The sequence below is a fragment of the Amia ocellicauda genome, chromosome 20 (assembly GCF_036373705.1).
Source record: "Amia ocellicauda isolate fAmiCal2 chromosome 20, fAmiCal2.hap1, whole genome shotgun sequence".
NCBI classification, from domain to species: domain Eukaryota; kingdom Metazoa; phylum Chordata; class Actinopteri; order Amiiformes; family Amiidae; genus Amia; species Amia ocellicauda.
Genome location: NC_089869.1, coordinates 8,415,403 through 8,440,776, shown reverse-complemented (window position 1 = coordinate 8,440,776; position 25,374 = coordinate 8,415,403). Strand labels below are relative to the sequence as shown.

Here is a 25,374-nt window from a genome sequence, read left to right as displayed (position 1 = left end):
TAAGCAGCATACATAATCTTTCAGTTTAAAGTGTCCAGACTTGATAAAACGCATCAATTCAAACTGTCATCAATTTTATAACCGTAAAGAAACATCAATCCGATACAAAAATAGTAACAGACTCTCGATCGATCCTACAAATCGAGCAGACATTTTGTGGAAAATCCTGAAAGCTCTAGCTGAATCACTGTGGGTGCCACATTATTATTGATTGGCCAGGCTTTCTTCGGATCATACCTGGCCCTGGATTGACAATTTTCTCAGAATTGTGCTCAAATAAGAACTGCCAATATATTTATAAAAGTAGCCTTTATTGTGCCCTGAAACCCAACTATTATTATTATTATTATTTTTATTTCTTGGCAGACGCCCTTATCCAGGGCGACTTACAACATAACTACTAAACTAAAAACGAGACATTCTATTAAATACAAATAAACAGTCTTCCAATGTAAAGTACTTTCTTCTTGCCTTCAATATAACCTTTGACAACTGAATAAAACGCACTATGGGCGTGTCTATGGCAACAGTGCTGAAAAGCCTTCATTGTTAGATTCTCGCCTGTAGGCAGGCATTTTGCTTCAAATGCAGAGACAGTTTTATCAATGCAGGGTGCAGAAATAGGTTCCACAGTTAAATTTAGCTGGTCTAACATATTTGGTTGTGAAGGTCTGCTTTCAGGAAGTTCATTCATAATTCTTAGGAAGGAAAAAGGAACAGAAATGTCTCATAATGCAACAAAGAAAGCAAAAAGTCATGGTATCACTAGCAATTTGATTGATTATGTGTTGCAATTTCATGAGAAATCGAAAGAGAAGTCATTTCTATAATGTAGTTATGACACGTACTGACTAAAAGGCAGATCATGTACATATTGTTACTGCCATTAATAGCATATTCAACACAGAAGGTCGGACTTAAAAGCTGGAACCATGATGCCATCTCTGCTGCACCCGGACAAAAATACCCCTCCACGTTCAGGACCTCCAACAAGCAATCATAGCGAGGTGTGGGAGCTTTTTATTTTGTGGATGACTTTGCACTAGAGAGTGATCTTTCTCAATTCATTTTTGGGGATTGCCAACTAGAACTCCACAACGGCAAAGAAGGATGGACACTTCGCCCGTGTAAGAGGTTCTTTTTCAGACAGACTAAGGAATCACCACGTGCCACAAATGGACTCCAATATCTTTTCAGCCAAACCACACAGATGAGCAGGCAGCAAGCACACACATTAGAGTGCCATCATATTCAGAGTTCTAGTCTAAAGATTAAATCTAACAGTCTCGGAAATCTTAGTTGGTGAAAGGCAAGATACATCTTCCACAGCCAAAGGTTCCACCAGGTTCTGAGCACATACTCCTAAAACACCCAATCACTATCCAAAAGAGCTAGGGTGATGACCACGCTGGTTTAAGAACGTTCCAAGGAAACCTTCTGGTAACAAGTCCTTTATCTTTATCGCTGCACCACACAGCTTCATGACTAGGCCTCGGTTCAAAACGTAATAGGACTTTTCTTTAGCAAACGTAAATGAGGTCTTCACATATTTTCTCTGCTCAAACACAAAAACATGGCTTTGTGAAGTAACCTGCAGGATCTCTGACATCTACTGAAACAGCCAAGGGTATTTTATTTCCAAGTGATCTGCAATAGACAGCCATAGGATTCGCCTAGAGCCACACTAAACGCAATAGCTCCAGTGTATTATCTGTTTTAATCGAAATGTGATTGCATTGTTAACTGTTTTGTAAGTACTTGGAAAGAAAAAAAAGTCTGGAAAACATGTACACAGACATTTAAACAGGAAGAAAACAAATGTATACCATTTATGTTAAATAGATAAAACAAAAGCAGTTTATAACTATTTCACACATTACTCATTCAAGTACTTGCAAGGGGGTATTTTAAGGATAAATATGTATTCTTAGAAATACAGCAGTTTACGTCGTTCAATTTTATCACTGGGTTCATTCAAACTCGTCAAACAGATCAAACACATTCAGTGTATTGAAAGCAAACATTATAGTAGTATACTATCTTGATCTAAAAACACTAACTATATTATTTTCAATTTTAATAACTTTGCTAGGCCCAAGCCTCCAATGGCTGTAATGCTTTAATTCATCAGATTAAGTGCATCTAAGAAAGAGAGGGGAAGTCGTGGCAGATTAAGAGTCCCAGCCTGGCTTTTTGTTCTAATGTTGCAGTTTCAGCACAATCAGTCATGACCACTAAGTTAATAAATGGGCAATTCCATGATAAAGTCAGCCTGGCCATGAAAAAATAAAAATGCCTATACCCAAATAATCTCTCAGTTTTCACTAAAAGGAGTATATTTGTGCATGCTGTATTATTTTGGTTCACTTAGAGCTTTTTGTTTACATTACAGCCTTTTAAAGTAACAGTAGAAAAACTAAAAAAGTAACATTTACAGAAGTTTTTAGGTCTCAATTGTGGGAATAACTGTTTTGTGTGAAAAGTTTACTTCATTAATAAAAATTTCCCAAATTAGCTTTATGGATGTGACGGGTGTTAGGTATGCAACAATTTCCTAAAGTAATACTAAGCTTGATGAAATGCGATTGCAAATAATGTCTGACAATGTAAAAGCAAAATACATATTAAAATCACTAATAGTAGCACTTTTTCATGCCATACTTGATGTATTATATCATACCAGAAACTCTTGCCAGTCCTTTTAGTAGGGGGGTTAAAGCATAATTTGAAGTGTTGTCGAATATTTGACCCCGTTCACACTTATTAGGCCGGCCCTGGGCCGCCTCAAACTTAGGCCAGCTTTTTTCAGACACCCCGTTCACACTTGCGGTTTTAGGAGGCCTAAGTGCGTCACATATGTGGGCAAAAAAACGGCCTAAACGAAATGCTAAAATAATGAAAAATGTGCTGGTTCAATGGGGAATCTAATTCATATATTTCCTTTTTCAAATGTCTATCTTCGGTTCTGCAAGTTTAAAAGTGCTGTTATACAAATTCACCCGAAAGCGAAGCACCTTTATTAGGACATCTGCATTAAATCGTATGCATTAGTATGCAATTGTCTGCATGGAAAGCAGCCTCTGTGATGCATCTATAGTGATATCAGACAGCAGCGCTGCGCACTTCTGTGGTTTCTGTTTTAACTGCATCTTCATCCACATTGTAAACAGCGCTTTCATTTCTGCATCGTCCCAGTTGTTTCCTCAACGCCGGCATTTGTGATTGTACTGCTCAGCTCAATATAACTGCATTTCGGATTGCATAGTAAATAACCGGTCTCATATTAAAATGCACTGATTTGAATGGAAACCTGCTTCAGTTAAATTTATATCGTTTTAATGCAAAATTCGGATAATTAATAAAGTTATGGTCCCATTCACAATGCAATTTCCACGTGTAAAATGCATACTGTTCAATTTCAGACTTCAATCATACTTGGTACAAGAACAAAGAATAGCAAGTTTACCAGCTACACACTTATTTTAAATCGACCGAGTAGTTTGAACCGTTACATTATAACTCATTACTTAGCCTAGACTTTTTTAATATATATATATATATATATATAAAGATGTGAGCTAACGAAATGTATCAGTACATTTAAAGCTATAGATCGATATGACATTCAAAGAATAAAGAACACAATACTGTGTCCTGCAGTGTGTGAGCTGTCTTGGTGCCCGTGTTTATTCTGTTTACTCTGTGTCTCTGGGGGCAGGGCTTGCGTTGCGTCATGTCACACGCTGACGCTTTTCAACCGGCCCAGGGCCCGACGCGTCACAGTTACATTTAGGCCGGGTTAAAAAGCAGGACTAGTTTTGACCCGGCCCAGGGCCAGCCTAAATCTATGACCCCGTTCACATATGAGTTAGGCCGGCCCTGGGCTGTCCTAAATCTCGTGTGAACGGGGTCTTTGTTTTAAGATCACCTAAACATGCTCCTTAAAACTGAAAATATACACCATCTTATACTGCACCAAAAATCCATAATTTGTCAGTTTATTCTATAAATAGAAACATTATGTTGATTGACTTTGTCATGTCTAGCTCATTCTATGTACCAGAATTCAGAGATCAGGAGAAGTCCTGTGATGTCATGCAGGTGCTAACTCTGGAGCGGTTTTGCTGGAAGTCAATGGGGAAATTCAGAAGTCACAAAAATCTTTAAAAACAACATTTTATGCACGTTCGATGGCCCCATAACACTATTTTTCTGAAAGAACCATCAGTTTGTATTTATAAAAAGTTTTTTTCATTACACAGAACTGTTGCTATTATTTTACATGATTGTTTTATTCGAGGGACTGCTGTGTAGGTTACAGCATTGCAGCACTCAGCTCTAGGCCATGTAACAATCCCTCAAATTAAATAGGGTGATGGGGCCATCAAACATGCATAAAATGTTAGTTTTTTCATGATTTTCTGAATTTCCCCAATGACTTCCAGATAAGCAGCTCCAGTGTTAGCACAGAGTTTTACATCCTTACATTTCAGAACATTTTTTTGATTGTAATTTGAAAAAAACAGCAATATGCATGCCACCACGTTACATGTTTCTATGCAATAGTTTTTGCATTGGTTTTCTAGTACTTTCTACTTTATGATCCACAACTTGCTTCCTCATTGATGGAAGAAAGGAGCTGTGTTTGTAATCTGATTGGTTGCCTTTAAAATAAAATAAACCGCGCTGTAGTTTTTTTTTTTTGCTTTTTAGCAACACTGACAGGTTCTGAGGTAATTAATGAGGTTAAAGTGTTTTTTAATAAAGGTTTCAATACATTTTTTCAATACAGTTCAGACAGCATCACATCCATAATGCTGCAATTCAAGTTATACTATGAAATTATTAAAAAACAGAGGTATAACTTAATATGATTTTGGGGAGCTGCCAACTTGTCCTTATAAAATGGCATTAAATGTTTTGAGTGCACAAGTACAAGTTGGGCGATAAAGAAGGAATGCTGAAACTTTGAACCTTGAAATTTGAACATGACAGTCCAAAAAACACTATCTAAATTATCAATCACATTTAGTTAATTATTTAAATGAGCCCTTAAATAAGGCAACAAAGTTGCATTTTGTGTGCTTGTGTCACATCCATAACGCTGGAATTGCTCAAATAAAGATTGTAGTTCATTACCCACAGTTGGGAGTATTCCTTTCAAATTAAAGACAAATACTGTGCGTTTAATAGTTTCCTGGATTTCAAATCAATTACGGAAATTCCACTCGGACTTCACCCATGCTAAGTGCTTCGAACCAACATCTCATTCATTTAAACATCTGTTTAGGTGGAATGGTTTGTTAGTTCAAAAGGAATCTTGGTTTTGGAGAGCAGTTGCTGTGACCAGCCCCCCCAAAAATGATATAATAATATAGAATGATGTGCGTCTACAAACATTATGGCTACTATACAGTACACAACACTACTATATAGTATCAGTAAAAACTGGAGAGATAATAAAAAACACACAAGTGAATAGTGTCAAATCACAAAAACATCTACATTTTACCACATTTTCCAATTAAAGGGACATTTATATACAAGCTTGTTATCTCAGTATCAATCATTTCCTTATTTTCCTTAATACTAATGGCCTGCATGGAATCTAGGCAAAGTGACCCATGTTCTGTGTCTGACCAAATTCCTTTAAACTTTTTTTTTCTGTTCACTTGTTTCCAGGACTAAATGGCAAAAATCTCCTGGCTGTTTATTAACATATTAACAGTGTTGTGAAAAATAAAATATTTTAGATAAACTGTAGTTTTAGTCTGTGGTTTTGGATCACAAGCAGAAGCTAAGATGCAAGATGTCGTGTGGTCAGATTTTCATGTGAAAGAGTCAGGATATGTGAATGTCCACATAAATAAATAATAACCACTTATTTTTCTTCTGTTGGTCATGAGACTCAATGAACAGTGAAAGTCTGCAGTAAAAGGCAGCTGGTGGGGTCTCTATTTTTAAAGGCCCTGGAGAGATTCCAACTGTGAGAGAGCACCAGTGTATAATAACTTTTTTACTATTCCATAGCAGACACAATCAAAAGCTATTACAGGTCTATATACTACAGATTTCCCCTTCAAATGAATGTTCTGCTATAGGGTTAAGCCACGAATGGAGATCTGAGAGCAAAAACCCAGAGAACGCCAGATACTATATATTCACTAAAAGGCCATCGTGCCTTGTTCGCATTTTAATGATTGGATAGACAAAATGGATGTGAAGTAGCACCTATTAAAAAGTCAACCATAAATAGTGAATTCTGAAATTTAAAAAATGTTTAGTGTATTGTATCACTGGTGTGGGCCAATTTTAAATATAAAAACAATTCTGAATACACTGCGAGATAATGTTAGGTTGCGAACGCATCCCTGGATATCTGAAAAAGATTAATAAGCAAAGGTGGGCAGGGCTCATGTCATTACCATGGGAAATCCCCCTATGGGTAGTACGTTCAACTTGAAAGGCAACTATTCCGTCAGTATGCAACTTGTGACAGATCATTGGTTATTTTCCATTCTTGAGATATTCCACCAAATATTAGCTGAAGCAATAAAATAACAGAGAAAGACCCAGACTACGTGGCCAGTATTGAACAATTTGGAATGTCCACATTTCCATTATCACTAAGCTGTGTTGAAACCAAGGTCAGCGTATTTCAGACACTAAACAGAAGACTGCACATTGTCTGCTGGACCAGATATAGACACTGTTCTCCAGGCCACACTAAATTGTGAGGCAGGGTGCTTCTGCTACTAATGGCTGAGGGTCAACACATCCAGATAGATTTGGGAAGGCCGAGAAAACGGGGCAACGGTAATGAAATGGACAGGATGGCCCTGGTAGTAAGTTGTCCGCTCAGGCAAGGGGGCAAAGTGTGAAAGGTTTTCTATTAATATGTAAATCGGCATCACCTGACCTGTACTGCCCTAATTATTGTTTTGAAATAACAATGAGATGCTGCACCATACAAACCTTGTTTAGCGATAAACAGATCAACTTGAGACCTTAAGCTACCCCATACGCTCAAGAGAAGCAGGGCATCATTACAATTGCGGTGGTTTACAGCCTGGCCCATAGGCCTATAAAACCTTTTTTGGCTCAAAATCGTTCCGAAACGGCGGATTACGGTACATAACAGCAATTTACTAGTTTAGACAAGACTTTCCTATACAAGGCATAAGCGCGTCATTCAACAGCTTTAAAATGGCAATTTAATAATTCCTACAAAGTAACAAAATCCTCTTTAAACAAATATATTAAAAGCACAAAACAATGCCAATGGACACACAGGCTGACATAAATGCTAAAGGGCCCACAAGCACATATAAACACAGGGATGAGGCCCCACACAACTTTAAAAACCTGAAACTGCAATACCATAGTACCCAGGCGCTCACAATAGAATCCAGGTGAGAGAGAGTGGTCAAGACTCCGATAAATGGATTTTAGCACCTCATAAAGTAAGGCAACTCTGCACTTTCTGCCATCGTGCAAACAAAGAGAAATGCTGCAATCGACTTTCACTGCACATCATTCCCATGTTTCAGTTTGATTTTCCCTATATAGAAAATTTACGCTGGCTAGGAACACTATGCAAGTCTAGATCTAGGCCTAACTTGTTTTCTGTAGGTCACAGAAGAGTTAAAAACCTAATCTGCATATTGCATCCTAAGCCGCAGGAGGTTTATATACAGCTGGCGGTGCCCCGTCCACCCCAATAACATTTGATTCACTGGACCTTGCCTAAGTAGCAGAGAGTTGACCTGACAGTGCTCTCCCACAGCCACAGAGGATTAAGACACTCACCGGACAGATGGCCAGCCAACTGCAGAGTGTTCATTTTCTATTACCGTGGAGAAGACATTGCAGTCCACAGCTAACGGGATCATTCCTGGCCCCTAGTGTTCTGCATGGAATTGTTATCAAAAGGGTCTTGGTAGAATCATAGACAATTAATAAAAACATTGGATATATGAATTTTACCAACTACCCTTTTAAAACTAGACAGGGTTGAGTGGGGACTTGTAGAGTTTCCAGAAATTACTCAAATGTTCCATCTTCCATCAATAGGTTCAACAGAGCTCTGTGAAATGACGAAGGGGATTGCAAGAGACTGGAGAAGAATGATACTGACTGAGGCGATTGTCCCCTACTTTTGAAAAACAGCTGCAAGAATTGGCTTAAATTTATCAGCACTGCTCCATGTGAAGTTAAAGTAACCAATTCACCCTTTGAGACAGGAAAGGAATTATTCAAATGGCCATGTTTTAGGATGATGATTCTGGTTACCATTATTGATTATATGAAGAATTACTTGATTGCCGACTGGAAATGCAACAAATTAAAAGCATAATCAATGCATATATTTTCCCAGTACATTTGAACTCAATTCCAATAACTGAATAATCATTAAATGCAACTCTAACACACCAAGTCCACTCCTAATATATAACATTGCATCTATAATTGTTAAAATTTCCCTGCATGGTTTCTGAAAATAATATGAAATGCTGCCACTGCATGATTCGTTTAATACTCGGGGTCTTTGACTGAGCACACCATATTCACAAATCTCACATTGTGAGCACATTGCAAATGGAAAAGCAGCTTACTGCGTTCATTTGATCTGCGCTTTGTTATGAGTAAACCCAATTAACTAATTTATAGGCAACAGACTTCCCAAACTAGAATTAAAAACGTTAAATTCTCCATGTTAATGCATTTTATTATAAATTAATTTAATATACATTTATTTTAAGTTTATCCGATGGCAGAAAATCAACCTTATTGAAAATGGTCCAGCCCATTGTCTTGCTCTCTGCTGAAATTATTACGCAATATAATATGTGGATTGTTTCTTTGTTTTGCTTTTCTGTAATGATACATGTGGCTTTGCTGTGTACTGTGACTCACTGATGTATGCACTTAATTACCGATTTCAAAATCAATAATATGTAGAAAACACAAAAACTGGGGACTGTGGTGTTAAGAAACCAGGAAGAACACTTACAGAGAAACTGCTACCCACAGGCTGTTAGTTTAGTATAAGAACTGTGATTAAGGTTTTTGCAGCATCACTGAATTACCCAATGGAATGGAAATGAATCGGAGAAAGAGTCCCGGACCCTTTTCACACACACTATAGGTTGCTTTGAGTCTTTTCTTAGCACAGGCTCTGGGCTTTGTCCAATATCTCAATGACTCTTCTTTAATGAGCTGAAGCAGACTCCCGCGTCTGCAGACATCTGACACTCACGGAGACGCTGCCAAAATGCGTGTCCAATGTAATGTACTATGGAATGAAAAGCTGGCATGGTAGCACGGGAACATGATTGTTAATATCATATAGCTTGGTGTCGCTTGTGGTTTTAGTTTTCATTCTCCAATCGGGGGTTTAAATTAAATCAGATCAGAAAACACTTGAGAAGGTTATACACATAAGGGTGAGGATGGGGTTGGATCTACTTTAAGGTAAACCCAAAGATTTAAAAGGTTTGTGTGTTCAAAATGTAAACAAAATCTCATTTACCCAATTCGTTTTGTTTTGGTACTTAAACACGCCCTGCCAGGTTTTATTCATTGTACTCAACCACAAGTAGTCGGACTTACACAGGAAGCATTTATACTGGGCGACTCGTACTACTGGGTCATCAATGCACAGCAAAAACAGAACCAAACAAAGATTTCAAGCTCTGAAACTTCAAAGGAGGAATATGACTACAGAGCGGTAGCTGACAGAAACCATAAATGACATGCAAGGATATAGTTATTCAAAGCATCCATTTAAAAAAATCTCACGCTAGCAAACAGCCCATTTAACATAAACGAGACTGTGTACCTATGAATTATTTAGAGCGCATATAAACAGAGACAGACTTAAACCTCTGACAGATGAGGGTCAGACACTGGATGGAAAAAATAGTAAGGAAGAGAGCAGTGGGTCAATAAAATAGATGGGAAATGTACTGGAAGACTTTCAAAAGAGAATGTATTCCCTCTCCCAGAATACTGAAGACGGCTCAGTGATTTATTTTTTAACATAACTTTTTAAAAGAGGCTTTATAGCTGGAACATGTAAGAGACACTAAAACTGGCAACATGGATGAGTCTGTTCTAAAAAATAACTAAATACAAAAGCAAACAACTGTTTCTTTGTCATTTTACAGTGTATTGGATTGGAGGACTAAGAAGCAAAACCGACTCAGGATTCATTTAAGCAGAGAGAAATAAAAACAGGGCTCTAGCAAAACATGCCTCCTCACCCCTGTCCCCCCCAAAACACAGTCTTCAATCCCTGACCCCCATAATAAACCATTTAATAACACCTCCACTCTTATACTTTAATCCCTTCTTGGGGGCAGCTGTTTTAGGAGGTGAAGAAGTCTACAATAACGTGATAGTTAATACCAAGTTAATATAACCTCAATGGGGAACTGGTCCCTGTTAGACGACTACATACTTTACCACAAGAAAATGTGAACTTCAGACACATGGTTAAAGTTAGTCAACTCCAGTCTAAAAGACTGTTCATTATCAGCCGTTAACTGGGACTATCTGAAATACGTTTTCCAGCAGAACCACCTTAAAAGACGTCATGACAATAATTCTACTGTCAGGCCTTTTTAAGAGCATATTAAACACAGCCATCATATCTCTGATTGAGACCAACGTCTCTCAGATCTTTTCACCAAGAATTCAGTTTAGTCTGAGCAAGTTAGACAGCATATTTTATGAGCTTTTAGATCCCTAAGGCAACAATTTAAAACCAGGAAAGGAAATGTAAAATAAAATAATAAAAAAAAACACTACAGGTATAACCAACTGCCTCACTATGACAAACACAATATTCATTGACAATCCTCAGTGTTAGATCAATGCCAGTGAATTCATACGTTCACATTAACTCAGTTTTGAGGCCAGTTAACTCCCAGATGCTCCAATTAAGTTTTTAAAATCGAGTGGAAGGCAGGGGAGCTCTAGTCTATGGAGTCCATTGGGCAGAAACCATGTCTCATCATTCTGTGGCCTAGGATATAGAAAGACCTATTTTAGGGTTGTAATACTTCAGCAGCTCATCTTACATACATTCATGTACATTCACCTGTGTTTTGCCCACTTTAAAAACATACATCAGATAATTTAAGAATATTATCATCGTTGCTGTTGTTGTTCAGTAGATGCTGTGGTACAGGAGCTTACATGATGCAAGAAGCGATGCTGCAATACAACAATGAAGCATCACACACACACACAAAACCCATGTGCAGAGCAATATACAGCAGAGCCACCCAGCAGGCAGTGGATGTGAGTCAGGAGGAGAGAGGGATGAATCAGTCATCCAGTAGAGGAGGACTGCACAGGGAAGGAGGACATACAGGGCCCGAGGACCCTGGGGGTGGAGCAGAGCCAGGAAGACAGTGCTAAGCTAGGGCTGGCTTCTTCCAATGGATTAGAGCCAGGAAAGGAAGAATGCTGCACGAGAGAAAAGTAACGATACTAAATATTTTTCTTTCAAGGCCTAACACGACTGCATCTTTTTACAGTGAAGATTCTAATCCAACTCTTTACACTGCAATGTGTTTTTGGTATGGATGGGTTTTGGCACATTCTCCTTTGACCCCAACCAGAATTTGTGGGTCACTATTTCTGCCCACATTGCTGAGTGGGTAAGCAAATCATAATGACTCTTGATGTCATGGGTACTATTTGAGTTTGACAACAAATTAAATGAAGTGAAACCCTTCTGCTTGCTTGTATTATACTCATTGTGTGCACTAAACCTTACTTTTTCTTCTTCTTAATTACATTTACTTATGGAGGTAATATGATTTTCATTGGTACAATGTGATCAGCAGTATAGCTTACAAACCCAAAGCAAAACAGCATTATACGTTGATGATTTTGAGAACTCGGGAAACAATAAACATCAACAGCAGGCTTTTGCACTGGGAAATGCCTATACTTTAAGTTTAAATAAATAATGCCCAGTACTGTGTGTGTGTACTGTCCAGCAGATAATTGGAAATGAGAGCAGTTTAATATCCATCTGCAAAGCAAAGGGAACAAAAGAGACAAGGAGGTAATTTAATTGGCAGGTATGGAACCATGCATCTTCATCCTACCTCCAGGGGAAATATTAAATACACAGTACTATTCACCAGAATTATTTTACAGCATAAATCCCATTAAGTGATCATGTTTTCTGTGAATTATAGCATCTCTAAAGATCCCAAAGCACAACAGGCTCTGACTACAGCAGCACTGTAGACAAATCAGTTCCCCAAAACACATGAAATTAAATTTTCATTAAAATATCAGAAAAGACAAAAGAAATCTGAGGAAACACAAACATACTGTGAAGGAAAACCAGCAAACAGGTCTTGTAAGCTTTCATAGTTTTCTACAGAATTTGTTGCAGGGGTTTTCCACGTTAATTATTTAACAACGTTCCGTAGATTTAATTTAATAAGCGACGCTCGGTTCACAGAGAAATTTAACCCAATTCAAAGACAAGCTGTTTGCATGGCAGTATGAGAAATGCATTTACAAGGACAATATAAACTCAAAGCCCTGATATAAGAAAACAGATGATTGCATCAATAAAGACAATATTCTTAACCTCCACAGAGATCATTACTCAGATTCTACAGTCCCAGTAAGATATTTCCACAAGCTGGGAAAGTCATACTGAAACATTATCCCAGTTGATGTTTGTACATTTTTACAGCATTTTAAAACTGCCTTAACATACAAAGCTCTTCTTTTACAAAACAGCTAATTAAATGCATCCTCACACATTTGTGCAAGATACAAAACTGCAGATCAGTACCTGTATTACAGAGTTATCATTTTAGGTTAGCTCATTTTTTGTTTTCTTTTTTCAGACCCATTGCATGTTATTATAAAGGCACATTCACAAAGAGTTTGCTCCAGGCTACGGCACTATGCCAATCCCACACTCAATAAATGTTTCCAAAAGACACCCAATCTAATGAAAGGGCCAACTTGGGGCCAACAATGTCCCAGCATTGAATACTTACCAAAACCAAACAAAAAAAGATACACTTCCTACTTTTACAGCTAATCAAAAGAAGATTAAGCCGATTACAAACTCTTGAAGAAAGGATCAAGAAAGTACACTGCACAATAAAGACAGACTCGGGTCAATTAAATTATTCTGCAAAAAGAACGCCTTACAAAAAACAAATATATAAGCAACCAATCCATCTGATTTACTGCAATTCAAAAGACAATAAAGGACGTTTTGTTTTTTCAAACAAGAGCAGCAGCAGCAGCAGCCAGGTTTTACTTTGCTTTAATAATACAACATTACACAAAGCTTCCTTTTAAACTAGCTTGACACGTTATTAGCCAGTATGAACATACAAATTGAGTTTAAAGTTTATTGGTCTTAAGTTAAGAGAGAAAATCTAATTGGTTTGCAGTCATCTGTAATACAGCAGGGTGTAAAAGACCCACAGATCAGTCCAACTGCTCACCCATTAAAATCAGTCCTTCAAAATGTCCCACACAGCACCATGGGGTGCAGTAAGCATCTGCACTACAGATGAAGAAAAGATCTGAAAACTGTATGAAAGTCAGAATATAAAGGCTAAAAACAGCTAATCTGGAGGAAGTGTACACCATTTACTACTTTAGAGGTTGAATGTTAAGTTACTTATTAAAAACAACATTGTTTTAGTATAAATAATTAAAAATAAACTTCACAATTCCTTAATGCACTTGTCAAAAGTCTGGATTTTTTTTTTACTCAGTCACATTTACTACAAAATGTATCCAATAACTGTGTTGTATTCTGGATTTGTACTCTATTGCCATGGTTAGCTTGTTACTATTCTAACAAAGGGTTACAATCTTTTTTGTTCCTTACAATGTAACCCTTAAAGGTCTAATGAATACATTGCATTTAGCTCCTGAACCAAAGGCACATTACAATAGTGTGCTTTCTCTATGGAAGACCCATGGACATGTGCATCTTTTGTATATTTTCGGGAAGTTGGCAAAGGATCTTAAGAAGCTGGCGAGGGTATAGTATCTTGACCTTTGTGTGCTTGAAATGCAGCATTTTTTATTCTGTATCCAAGCCTCAGGACTACAAACAACAACAAAATGACCACACAAAAAAAGGCTTGTTTTTTGTCAATGTATTACAAAGTGTCAAAGACATGCCCACCTATAGCCAGAAAATATGCTTAAGTGTTTGGGCTAGGGATGTGCAATGCAATGCAAATTCATTAAACCTCAACCATGGCCAAAGGTTGCAAGACCACCACGGCAGCATCTTGTTCATTTCAGGCTCCTAATGAAAGCTTTCACGCCTCTCTCCCTCGATTTGCCTCTGCATTGCATTTCCACAGATCTAAGGCTAAGGCAGGCGAGTGCACCAAAAATAATTCAATTATCCACTGCTGCCCAGCGGGGACTGGATCTCCCTCAGTCAGTCGGTGTGGGTCGACAGCCCTTGTCCTTTATCCTCCCTTTCCGATACGATCAGATCAGATCAAATTTTAGGATATGACGCAATCGATGAGGGGACCCCTCTGAAATTGGGATCTTTTACTCTGGTGATCTGTATGGTTGGGGTAGGTTTGTGTTTTTGCGAAGAAGCCACCAACAACAACAAAGGGGAGCGTAAAAGCATGATCTGGAGCGGATCTGACATGCATTCAGCAAGACTGCTTACACATAAAGGAAGAGTAAAAGATCACTAGTTATCCATTCAGGATCCTACAAAGGCGTGTGATGTCATTTCAAACTGTAGGGGAGTGGATGGGGGGGGGCAGCATTTACAATACTGGCTCTCCTCCCAGTTAACACAATTACACACAACAACCAAATAACGCGTATATATCGAGTTAGCACTGCTCTCAGTACGCTGCTCATCAGAGTAGTGCAGGAGTCCGCAGTTCTGCGCGGCTCCACCAATGGCATCGCCGGGATTGAGCAGATCTGCGCAGAACTGCGGACACAAAAACACAACCCCACATTACTATAGGATCCGGTACTTACTTGAATCTGCCCTGGCAGTGCTGACACTGGTCTCCCACCCAGCCCTGGTCACAGATGCAGGTCCCATTGAAACACCTCCCAGAGTGGCAGTTCTTGTCACACGATTTGGAGAAGGTGGCTTCGGTGTAAAGCACCAAGTAAAACAGGATATAAACCAGCAAATATCTGTTGATATCCAACCATCCCGAAGGGGGATATTTATGCCATCTGAAAAGAAAGAGTCCTCTTCTCAGCAGAGTTTCAGCATCCATTTTATCACTCGGGTGGGGGGTGATCTATACAGGCTCTCTTTAATTGACTTGTGTTGTTTGTGCTGCGGTGAGGCTCCTTGGTCGGATTATTTCAAATGAGTATTATTGGTAATCCAGCTTGAATAAGGTCTATGACCCCGACTGGTATTTAAAAGAAGCAGCACACTAAAATGATGTCTCAGTGTTCATGTTATCTACACAAAAGACTGGCACTGTATAAGTTCAGCACATATTATACTCCAATTGAATCTTCCTCTTCCGATGCAAGGCTTTTTTTTTTTTTTTTTTTAACTCTTCAGCTACTGCAGCAGCTCTAACTTTAGCTAGTAAAACGATTCTACATTTCTGACCACATTTTGCACAGGGAAACCCGAAAAAGCTCAACAACAACAACAAAAAAAAAGAGACACAATAATATCCGATACGCTGCACGCTCTTGCTATTTTAATGTAGTTTACCTTTGCACGGCAGTAAGCTCTATTGAGCAGCCATTTTAACGCGCAAATATTGAATAAATAAGTGATTTCGGGGGGACCGATTCTCAGCGTGAGCCGCCCGGATTGCCCCGCACACCGCAGCGCTTAACCCCTTCCTGGCCTCCCCGCACCCCGAACAACAAAAGGTCACAGGAATAACGTGTCGCAAAAGTCGCCTCCAGACCCCGGGAAGGCTGCAGCGGTCCGCAAACATGGATGTAGCGCTGCTGGTGTCGTCCACAGCACTGGAGGATGCAGCAACCCCTAAGCCTCGGCTTGCTCTCTACACATTTTCCTTTCCCACCACAACCCCCCCCCCCCCACACACACACACACACACACACACACACACACACAACACAACACACACACACACACAACGTCTCCGGCGCTGGTGTGGTCTCAGGAGATGCAGTACTCGTGCTTTTCTTCAATGTCGGTGCAATCCATCCCGAGAGGTCCACGGTACATGCGCCAGCTCCGATACTGCCCCCCGACTCCCTCCGCTGCCCAGCGCTTCTGTCGCTGCTCTTGCATTAGAGAAACTCCAACACAAGGCGCTGCGCATGCGTAGCGCGGAATCCTGCCTTTAAAGGGACAGCAGCCTGTCTTTAGTAAAGGTGTAAATCCAAACCCGGGACAGGGTGGGGGGACCCGGAGAGCCGCCATGCTGCGGGTTTTGCCGCTCTCTCCTCATCACCAATCCTTGGGTACCTTGAACACAGGGACTTTTTCCTAATTAAGACCCCCATTTGGTTCATTTAAGCTGTTAACGGTCTGGATAAAACAAAAACCTGGAGGCCTCTGTCTGTCTCCTCTCTTGCACACTCTTGCATGGACTGCATTATCACACACAAGGAATTTGATATTTTATCAATTTCAAAAAAACACCCAAACAGATTCAACACAGGCAACAGCGAACAAAGGCTCTGTCATGCCAGCAGCAGTTGTGTTCAGTTTATTTGATCTAGCATATCAGCATCATGGAGCAATGAGTGAGAGAAGACTATATTGTAAACTGTGATCATTCGAAAGTAACTGCGATGGGTGAATGGAGAGTGTGGTTCACACCACGGTTGTGTTTGCAACTCTGAAAAGCAGAAGAAGTGCAGGACAGAGCTCGTTTAGAGGCGTATGCAATACATGGATGACTGTCAACATATAACATAAATAATTTTTCAAAATACTGTCAAACTATATGTGCGATGATAAGGTAATGAATCTCTTTGAATGTCCACCTTGAACAATGACTGACAGTAATGTTGTAAATAGAAACAGTAGGTTGTTTTAATTTATTCTACTTTCTAGTTCGCTATTTTGTGTCTTGTTTGTTTGAATAGTACTTCAACACTGCGCATTAATACATTATTTAATTAGTTATTCTATTTTCCCCGTATTAAACTAGCCCAAGGGCCCCAAGGTGCAGGGACCTCGAGGCAATATAAAAAGCAGAGGTTCTATTCAAATTACAGGATCCCAGGAGCTCGGTGAACATTGCAGGAATCCCTTGAGCTCTATAAATGGTATTGGCAGTGTATTACATATGGCAGAGTGCTAGGGCTTCAATTAACTATAAAAGAGCCCCAGGATTTCTATTAGCACTATACTAGACATTGGTGCTCCAAAGCAAGGGTTATGTTACATGTAGCTGTATTCAACATACAAGTGCATGGCTGAACTAAGCATCAAAGTGTATAATACTGTGTTATTATTTTGGTTACTATGTTCAGTTTAATGTGTGTTTTTAGTCTGATGTACGTTTCACCCTGTTGTGAACATCTTCTGGTCAAAACTGTAGCTGTGTCTCTTTTCCCCCTTATTTTTTTCCCTTATCTTACAGTCGGATCTAAACGATAAAGAAAGTCCAAAGGTTTAAATATGTTTAATATTTTAATATGCCGATAAAAAGATATGATTGAAATGCAAACGCAAGCTGACTTTGTCCACAGCTGGTCTCTTCTGTTTGTCATCATCAGGACTGTGAGCAATAGAAGTTGACTACAAAACACATTTTGTGCTGAAGTTGTCTGGACTCAAAATCTTCTGGGATGCAGGTATGTCAGCTAAAATAATTAAATAGTAAGCAGAGAAAATGAAGATCTCTATACCATGTTACTGGAAGTATTGGGACAACGGACAAAACCAGAGACCTCTGTTCACACTGTATTTAATTGGGTGTGAGCCCTCCCTTGCTCTTAATGCTCACTGCAGCCCTCTTGACAGATTGCTTTAGGAATATACTGTAGCTCAGTTTTTTGTGCAATGAGAGAAATGGGTCTCTGGGGTCTCCTACTGATTCTCCCAAACCAAGTTCTGCTCTTTGGGACTGAGGTCAGGGCTATGAGCATGAAATGGTTTCAATGATATTCTCTTAACCACTGTGTTCCACTCTCACTCCACTAAACTACTGCATTACACGGCACAGGGACTGTTAACTAACTCTCCCATGAGAAGAGATTCTGCACAATAAAAATGATATGTAGGCTGGAAGTGAAGACTTTGAGCTAATACGATATGTACACAAAGCAAGACGGTCCCACAATTTCATTTTGAGAAAGTCTCGCCTGAAGGGCACTGGGTGCAATGGTCTTTATGTGTACACATCGAATGCAATAAGTGTGCTTACTGGTATAGTGTGAGTTCATTTTTCCTGGCTTAGAGAGAAAACAGCAAACTGATTGATCAGGTGCTTTCTCATTTATTGATATGCCATCCTAGTCCCAGCCAGACCAACTTCTGTTTATTACCTACTGTCTGACAATGCCAGACTCCAGGATGGCTGGGGTGCAGGTGGAAGAATAAATATATCCTTTATCAAGTATTCAGGCAAAATAAATCAAAGTGTATTCTTTTGAAATATCATTTTAGGGTATGAGTCTGAGAGTTTTGATAGTGACAGGTCAAGGAAATGAATTTGTTGTCACAGCTGCCATTTTGAGAACCTCGAGCCAAGCTTTAGCATTGGGATGTGACATTTTCAGAATCACTGACATGGTAAAGTAACTTGCTTGTACCTGTTCTTTTCAAGTTGAAGTTATCCGGCAGTTGTTATGGACAAGTGACAAACAGCAATCTCAAGGAGACACAAATGTACATTAATGTGTTGGAAGTGATTGTGGTGGACATCATGTGTAAAAACTGTTGGGGTGAGAACAATGAAAAATAAAAGACACGACACAGTGTATGATCATAACGTCACATTTTACAGCCCACTATTTAACTTTTTTGAAATGCCTCTAATAGCGTCCCATCCTGGGTGTATACCTGCCTTGCACCCTATGCTTGCCAGGATTGGCTCCGGCGTCCCCATGACCCTCACTGGGATAAGCGGTTTTAAAAATGGATGGATGGATGGAAATGCCTCTAATAAAGAAAACCAGAAACAGTGAACAAGGCTTTCTCAATTGCTATACAAGTGCTCCAAAATGTTAAAAACAATGTTCCACTCCTTTGTTTGGTCATAACTGAAGTAAACAAAAAAAGATAATGTTTTGCAACACAATTTTTATAAATCAACATTTGTTCATGGCTCCTCGGTTCTCTTCAGCAATCAATATTCATTGGGTCACCAAGGCTCCATGAAACAGAGATTTTGCAAACCACATCATTATATTCATTCCACATTACAGGAAGAATTCCTCCATTAAATGAATTGTTTGTGGTCTAGTGCAAGCATTATGTAAAAACATTTTTAGTTTTTCGTGACAAAAACATTTGTATTTTAAAAGCACCCAGAATGTGGTTTATGATACGTAATCAATAGCACTACAGCTTCTTACATGAATGCTGGCATTTAATCAGAATGTGTTCAGTAAAGTATTGTACACATACACTACTTAAATTAGGAAAATGTATTGAATATTATTCCGTTTTGGTTAATATTTTGGTCCAGAATCCACTTAAGATAAACTGAATGAAATTGTAATAGTGTGACAATCAGTTTCAAGCTTAGACTGTACCTTCTGTGTCTTTATGTTTTTATTCCAACTGAACCTGTAATTACTGGAGCCAATTAAAGCCTTTGATTGAACATTTTGCTTGATTAGACCCTTTTTAGGTTTGTTTGTTTTCAGCTCCTCTGAAGATCGGACAGAAGTCAGTGTTTAATAGACACATTAGCCCTGTTCCACCGTGCTGGGTTTCAGAACCGCAATGTCATTGAGATATACATTTGTTCAGTGGCTATAGGTCTATAATTTATATACATAGGCCTGTGTAGAACTAAGAATGCTGATTATAAGAGTGTTTTGATACAAAATTATTATTATTGATGGAAAACCTTTCAACCATGGTTTAGATAGCTAAAGGGGGATCAATGATGTATAAAATAAGTTCAGGGCAGACTGAACACCATCCCATTTTCTATTTCATTTTCTTATTATAAAACATACATATATCTATTTCTTTAACTGCAGAGACTGAATGAAGAACAATAACAGTTCAGAAATCCAATGACAAAACGAATTCAATGCATATTCATTAAGGTGATGGGATCTTTTACATCCAGATATAAAGGAGACATCATTATTACATATTTCAGAGAAGCAATCGAGAGGGTAAAAGCCTCAAGTTTGAAGAGACTCCAGATAAAAGTACAAAGCTACTCTGTCTTTGTTCTTTGTTTTTAATTTAATTGTGCTGCTACTAAATAAACCAAGGTTGTTAATTAATCTGCCTCACATGTGTTCCTTATCATAGGCAGGCCTTAAAGAACTCTGAAATAATTAGTGTGCATAGGAAATAAATCTGCCAATAAAGATCTATGCTCTTTTGAGAACTTCCCCCCCCACCTCCTATATGTTAAGGATATTTTGTGCTGTCTCATCTAATGATACAACAAAACTAACTAGCAATTAGCATGGCAAATACTGATACACACAACAACAAAGAACACACAAAACAGGAAAAAAAACGAGAGGAAAAAAAAAATATATATATATATCTTACGTTGCCGTATGTGAAGTTAATTTTCTAAAGTCTGTCAATCAGAAGTGATGTCTCACTTACAGTCAGATTCATGTTTCCCAGTAGTAACACTGTCTACTCACAATGTACTTTGCAAGACAGCTATATTTGCATATTTCAATATTATTTGCATTTGGGCTCCAGAAAACAAAGATACAGAAAACAACATGGGACGTAAAAGCAGAAGGGGGAAACTGGGACCTAACATGGTATTAAAAATGTAGTTATTTAGCAGCAAGAAGACATTTAATGACACATTTTCTTTGTCTTTTCAAAACTCTTGCACCTCTACGTAGTGCTTAATGTGTTTCTGTAGCCATGTAAGTGAATTTGAAAGTAAGCACATATGAAATACAGAGAACTCACTGAAAGTAATAAAAATAGGTCATATTCTAAATGGAAGAATACATTATTTTTAAAAAGGAATGTGTTTAAAAGAAATATGCTCATGCTCATCTTGACACAGGCTTTGAGTGAAGTACACAGTCTTTGATACTAGTTTTTTACATCAACATGCAATATTTAGGACTTAAATATATTTCATTTTAAAGTTTGCAGTTGTGTCATGCTTTGTGTGGTGTGTGGTGTGTGGTTTTCAGCAGATCATGTCTAAAAAATCAACACATAGAACCAAGTGCTTATGTGTGTGACTTGCTGCCAAACATGCCATCACAAGGAACACATATTTAGATCTCTGTGGGAATTTCAGGACACAAGAAAAATCCATTCATTTCTTTTAAAAATAAGCTGTGGCTCAAAGGAAATATCCTTTCATGCTTCAGAACGACTGTTTTATTCCAGTGCTGGAATCTCTGGGGTATGTTTGGTGAGGATTTGACAGATGTTCCTTGTGCTGAAAGAAAAGAAGGTTATGCCTACCAAATCAGCTGTTCAGATATATGGATATTTGCTGAAATGTATATGATATGTTGGGAGCAAACTGTATAAATAATTTCCTGACTTCATGGGCACTTATTTCCTGACTTCATGTGATTGTCATGCAAACACATATCCATAAACAGATAAGCTTTATCTGCTCCTTTAGTTACTTGCTACAACTAAAACCTATTTCTTCAGCTCCGGAAGATGAGAGGAAGCACTTGATCCAGTAATCTCACTAGACACTTCTTGATGTTTATAGAGGACACCGTGGCAAGGCAGGCTGGCTGTCTCCCAGGATAGGCTAATTGGCAAATGCATGGGCATGAGAATATAGTTGCATTCTGTTCTCACATTGCTTGGCCAATCAGTCAATGAGACACCTGGGTGGATACCTCCAGCCTCGGGAAAGCATATTCATTTAGTTAAATTTGAGGTTTAGTCTGGGGGATTAAATTTGAGGTTTGTTTTGGTTCAGTTTTTTGATGTTGGTCTTGGATCAGTTTGAAGTTGGTGAGTTTCATTTGGTTTCCCTTTATTTGCGTAAAGTATCCATATTTAATCTTCTAAATATCTCTGCGCTGCTGAGCCTCTGGATATTCCCTGATCTTTGACAACCTGCCACAGCTGAGGGCTTTTTCCCTAATTGAGTTCAGATTGAAGGAATCTGGTAACTTCAAGGCTGGTTAAATGACTTCTGCAGTTTGAGTCTGGGTGCTTTAATAACACTGCACATATGTCATGGCCTTTGGGGAGATTTCACGGCTGTTCCAAATTGCTTGCGCCAGCTGAACATAATCAAGCTTGTGGAGTCTGAAGTAAGCGCTTAAGGTACTTGGGTGTAGCTAAGATTTTGGCACCTAGGCAAGACTAACACCCAGCATATGAAGTTTTGTCCTCGTCTGTAGACCTAGTCCATCCAAGGCCAGCACAGCAGAGGGAGCTGCAATGTCACCCCCCCAATAATCTCTGAGGTCTACCATGTTGACGTTTCTCCTCCCCCACAGAGGTCCACCCTACTCAGTCCTCCAGAGGCCAGCTGTGGAGGTGCAACCCGTTCTGTCCCAGCCCTACAGAGGGTTGTGCTGCCTCCTCCATAGAGGTGCTACCTTGTTACAGTCCTACAGAGGGAGACTCTGCTTTGGTGTCTGCATGCTTAATTGAAGTGCAAGTTTTCTACTTTGCACAAACGTGTCAATGAGCTCGTGTATATACATTGCTATATTGACACTTTGAGGCAGCAGCAGAGGGAGTGTTCCAGTCTGTCCCAACCTATCACAAGCGCTGCCTTGTAGCCCTACTAGATCTGTTGCAGGAGGTTTAGTTTTCCCTTCGGAGGACAGCCCTGCTTAGTTGCTGTTGACTTTGCAGAGGGAGCTGCCATGTGACCTGTCCCCCAGAGGCCGGCCATGTCCCAGCAGAAGCCAGCCCCATCTGCTGGAGTCTTGGGATAGAGTACGGTTGGGCAAATTGGACACCTCATGTCTCCTGGGAAGATCTGACCATTTTGTCCCATGTTGACATACGAGCGATCATTTGATTCAGTCTGCATTTGGTGCTAGCTCTGCAAATGAATTGTATGGAGATTTTAAAGTGTTTAACTTCTACCAGACCATCCAAGATAGTATACCATATGTAAGTATTGTCTGACATGTGGCTTATAACCAAGGAAGCTAGATCCAATTTTATTGTGCCTAAAGGACCAGTGGCTGTCCATAAAATACGATAAACGTCTTGGTTTCTCTTCAAAATTGAATTTAATTACAGTCATGTGCACACAAACCCTGCTTTGTTATACTCAAACATGGTTTATCAAAACTGCTTAGCGTACGTTAAATTAAATTTCCAACAAAGCCAGAAGCTGCAGTAATTTAGTTTTTGTTTGCATTTATCACAAATGGATGTATTCAGGCGTAAGACATATTTAAGATCCAAAATCCCCCAGATCTGTTCCTTCGCAGATGGAGATGCTTTATAGTGATTTCACATGTAGTGGGATTTTAGCTCTATTTATTCCAACTCCTTTTTAATAATATTGAATTCCAAATGGATGATGTAATGGTAACATGGCTATCTGGGACTATTTACACTGCAAATACAGATTATAGGCCTATGTCTCAAGATATTTGCTGGAATGATTTCAATCTATTGGAGAACTGGAGTTAACCTTCTTGTTTATCCAGGTGCAATGTATACTCTGAACTCAATTTCCAGGTTCTGGTTGATAAATCTCCATGATGGAGCCAATCAACACTTAAGGGCTCTGAGGCACGGCTTCATTCATCTTGGTGGTTTTGATGGACCTCACAACATTTACATCCAGAATATGATTTCATGTACATGTTCGTTCTAAATCAGCTAAGGTTCATGGACACTCCAATGTCAGTCCTACCATAAATCATGCACTGTACTCTTATTACATGAACACTGCATGGCATAGAAAAATGTCCTAAAGTTGTTGCCACAACTTTGACTCAATTACTGAGAACTGTAGACCTCACCTTTGGGGTTTCCTTAAATCTTCCAGAGAACTCGTATATAATGAAAATGATCCCACCTGCCAGGGAACTCATTTCATAACTTATATATATACTATCTGCTGCGATGTATATCATTTTCTTTGTGAATACAGTCTTTCTCTAAAATGTTTCCCTATTTTGTTTTTTTTCTCGTTCATCTTAAAGTGCACACAGTTCACGGCTTAGAAAAATACTATGCTTGCATTATCCTTGTAATGGAAAAATGAATCGGAATAATTCTCCTGCCACAAATAAATTGGGAACACTATTTCTCGTGCTGTTGCCAAACTCAAAGATTAAGTTACATAAGTTACAACCTTCTCCCACACCACTACAGAGGGAAACGTTTCAAATCTGCCAGGCAACTTCTGTGCATCGTGGAATGTGAAGAAATATTGTTCAAATTAAGATCCAGACTTTGTAAATGCAGATGGTTTATCCGGATTCTTTTAATGCAGAACAATTCCCTTTGTTGAGAAATGGCTTTTGGTATAAGATTTTGTTAATGGGCCAATAACAGTGGAGCAACAGGAAAAAAATGTGTTTATTCAATGTATGTGTGATAAAATATTAAACATTCCTTAGGAAAACACAGTGAGTGATATCTTTGAAGAATATTTTATATTCTTATATCCTTGTTGGCTTAAACCCCTGCAGGAAATTAATTAAATACTTTATCTTTCCTTGGCTTTTCCTGACAGGACAAACACAACCAACATGTCAATTCCTCTGGCCCAGTAGGGTTGGGCATCCTAATTATTGTGTATTGTGGGTTCAAAATCTGGGTCCAAACACTTTTATCTCTGCAATGGAACAGCATTGGATATAAAAAATATGATTTGAGATGATTCTGAGCAGCAAGGATCTGGCTATAAATGATAAGGGCTGCATTCTGGAAACAGAGCCTCACCGCTTTTGAGATGTGTGTGCTGGCTGCTCGGTGAGTCCCTGCTTCTTTATTAGACACAAAAATCTAATTTAGAGTATCCGAACATAAGATAGATATCAACATAAGGAAGTATATTTCAGGTCGTCTAGCTCCTATAGATTTCAGGTGCACATGACATGACATAGTGTAAAAACTGATAATACACTTTTTGAATAGGCGCCTGGAATTTCATTATCAAATGTAGTTTCCAATAAAAGATACAAATGTGTTTATGAATGCAAATCTGACGCCGAGATCTCCGCCGGGCATCCACTACCACATAAACAATCGCTTATTCTATCCTCGTTTGCCACCAAGCAGCA

At 38.9% G+C, this 25,374-nt stretch overlaps 1 protein-coding gene across 2 annotated transcripts in view; it reads right to left on the bottom strand.

Moving 5' to 3' along the window:
• Positions 1–16,274, bottom strand: part of atrnl1b (attractin-like 1b) — a 300,343-nt gene extending 284,069 nt beyond the window's left edge. For both annotated transcript variants that reach the window (XM_066693672.1, XM_066693673.1), the window contains exons 1-2: positions 16,179–16,274; positions 15,034–15,240 (exon numbers count right to left, since the gene is read on the bottom strand). In XM_066693672.1, the coding sequence (XP_066549769.1) occupies positions 15,034–15,240; positions 16,179–16,231 (260 nt within the window). In that variant the 5' untranslated portion in view covers positions 16,232–16,274. The remainder of the gene's footprint in view (positions 1–15,033; positions 15,241–16,178) is intronic.
• Between the last annotated feature and the right edge of the window lie 9,100 nt (positions 16,275–25,374).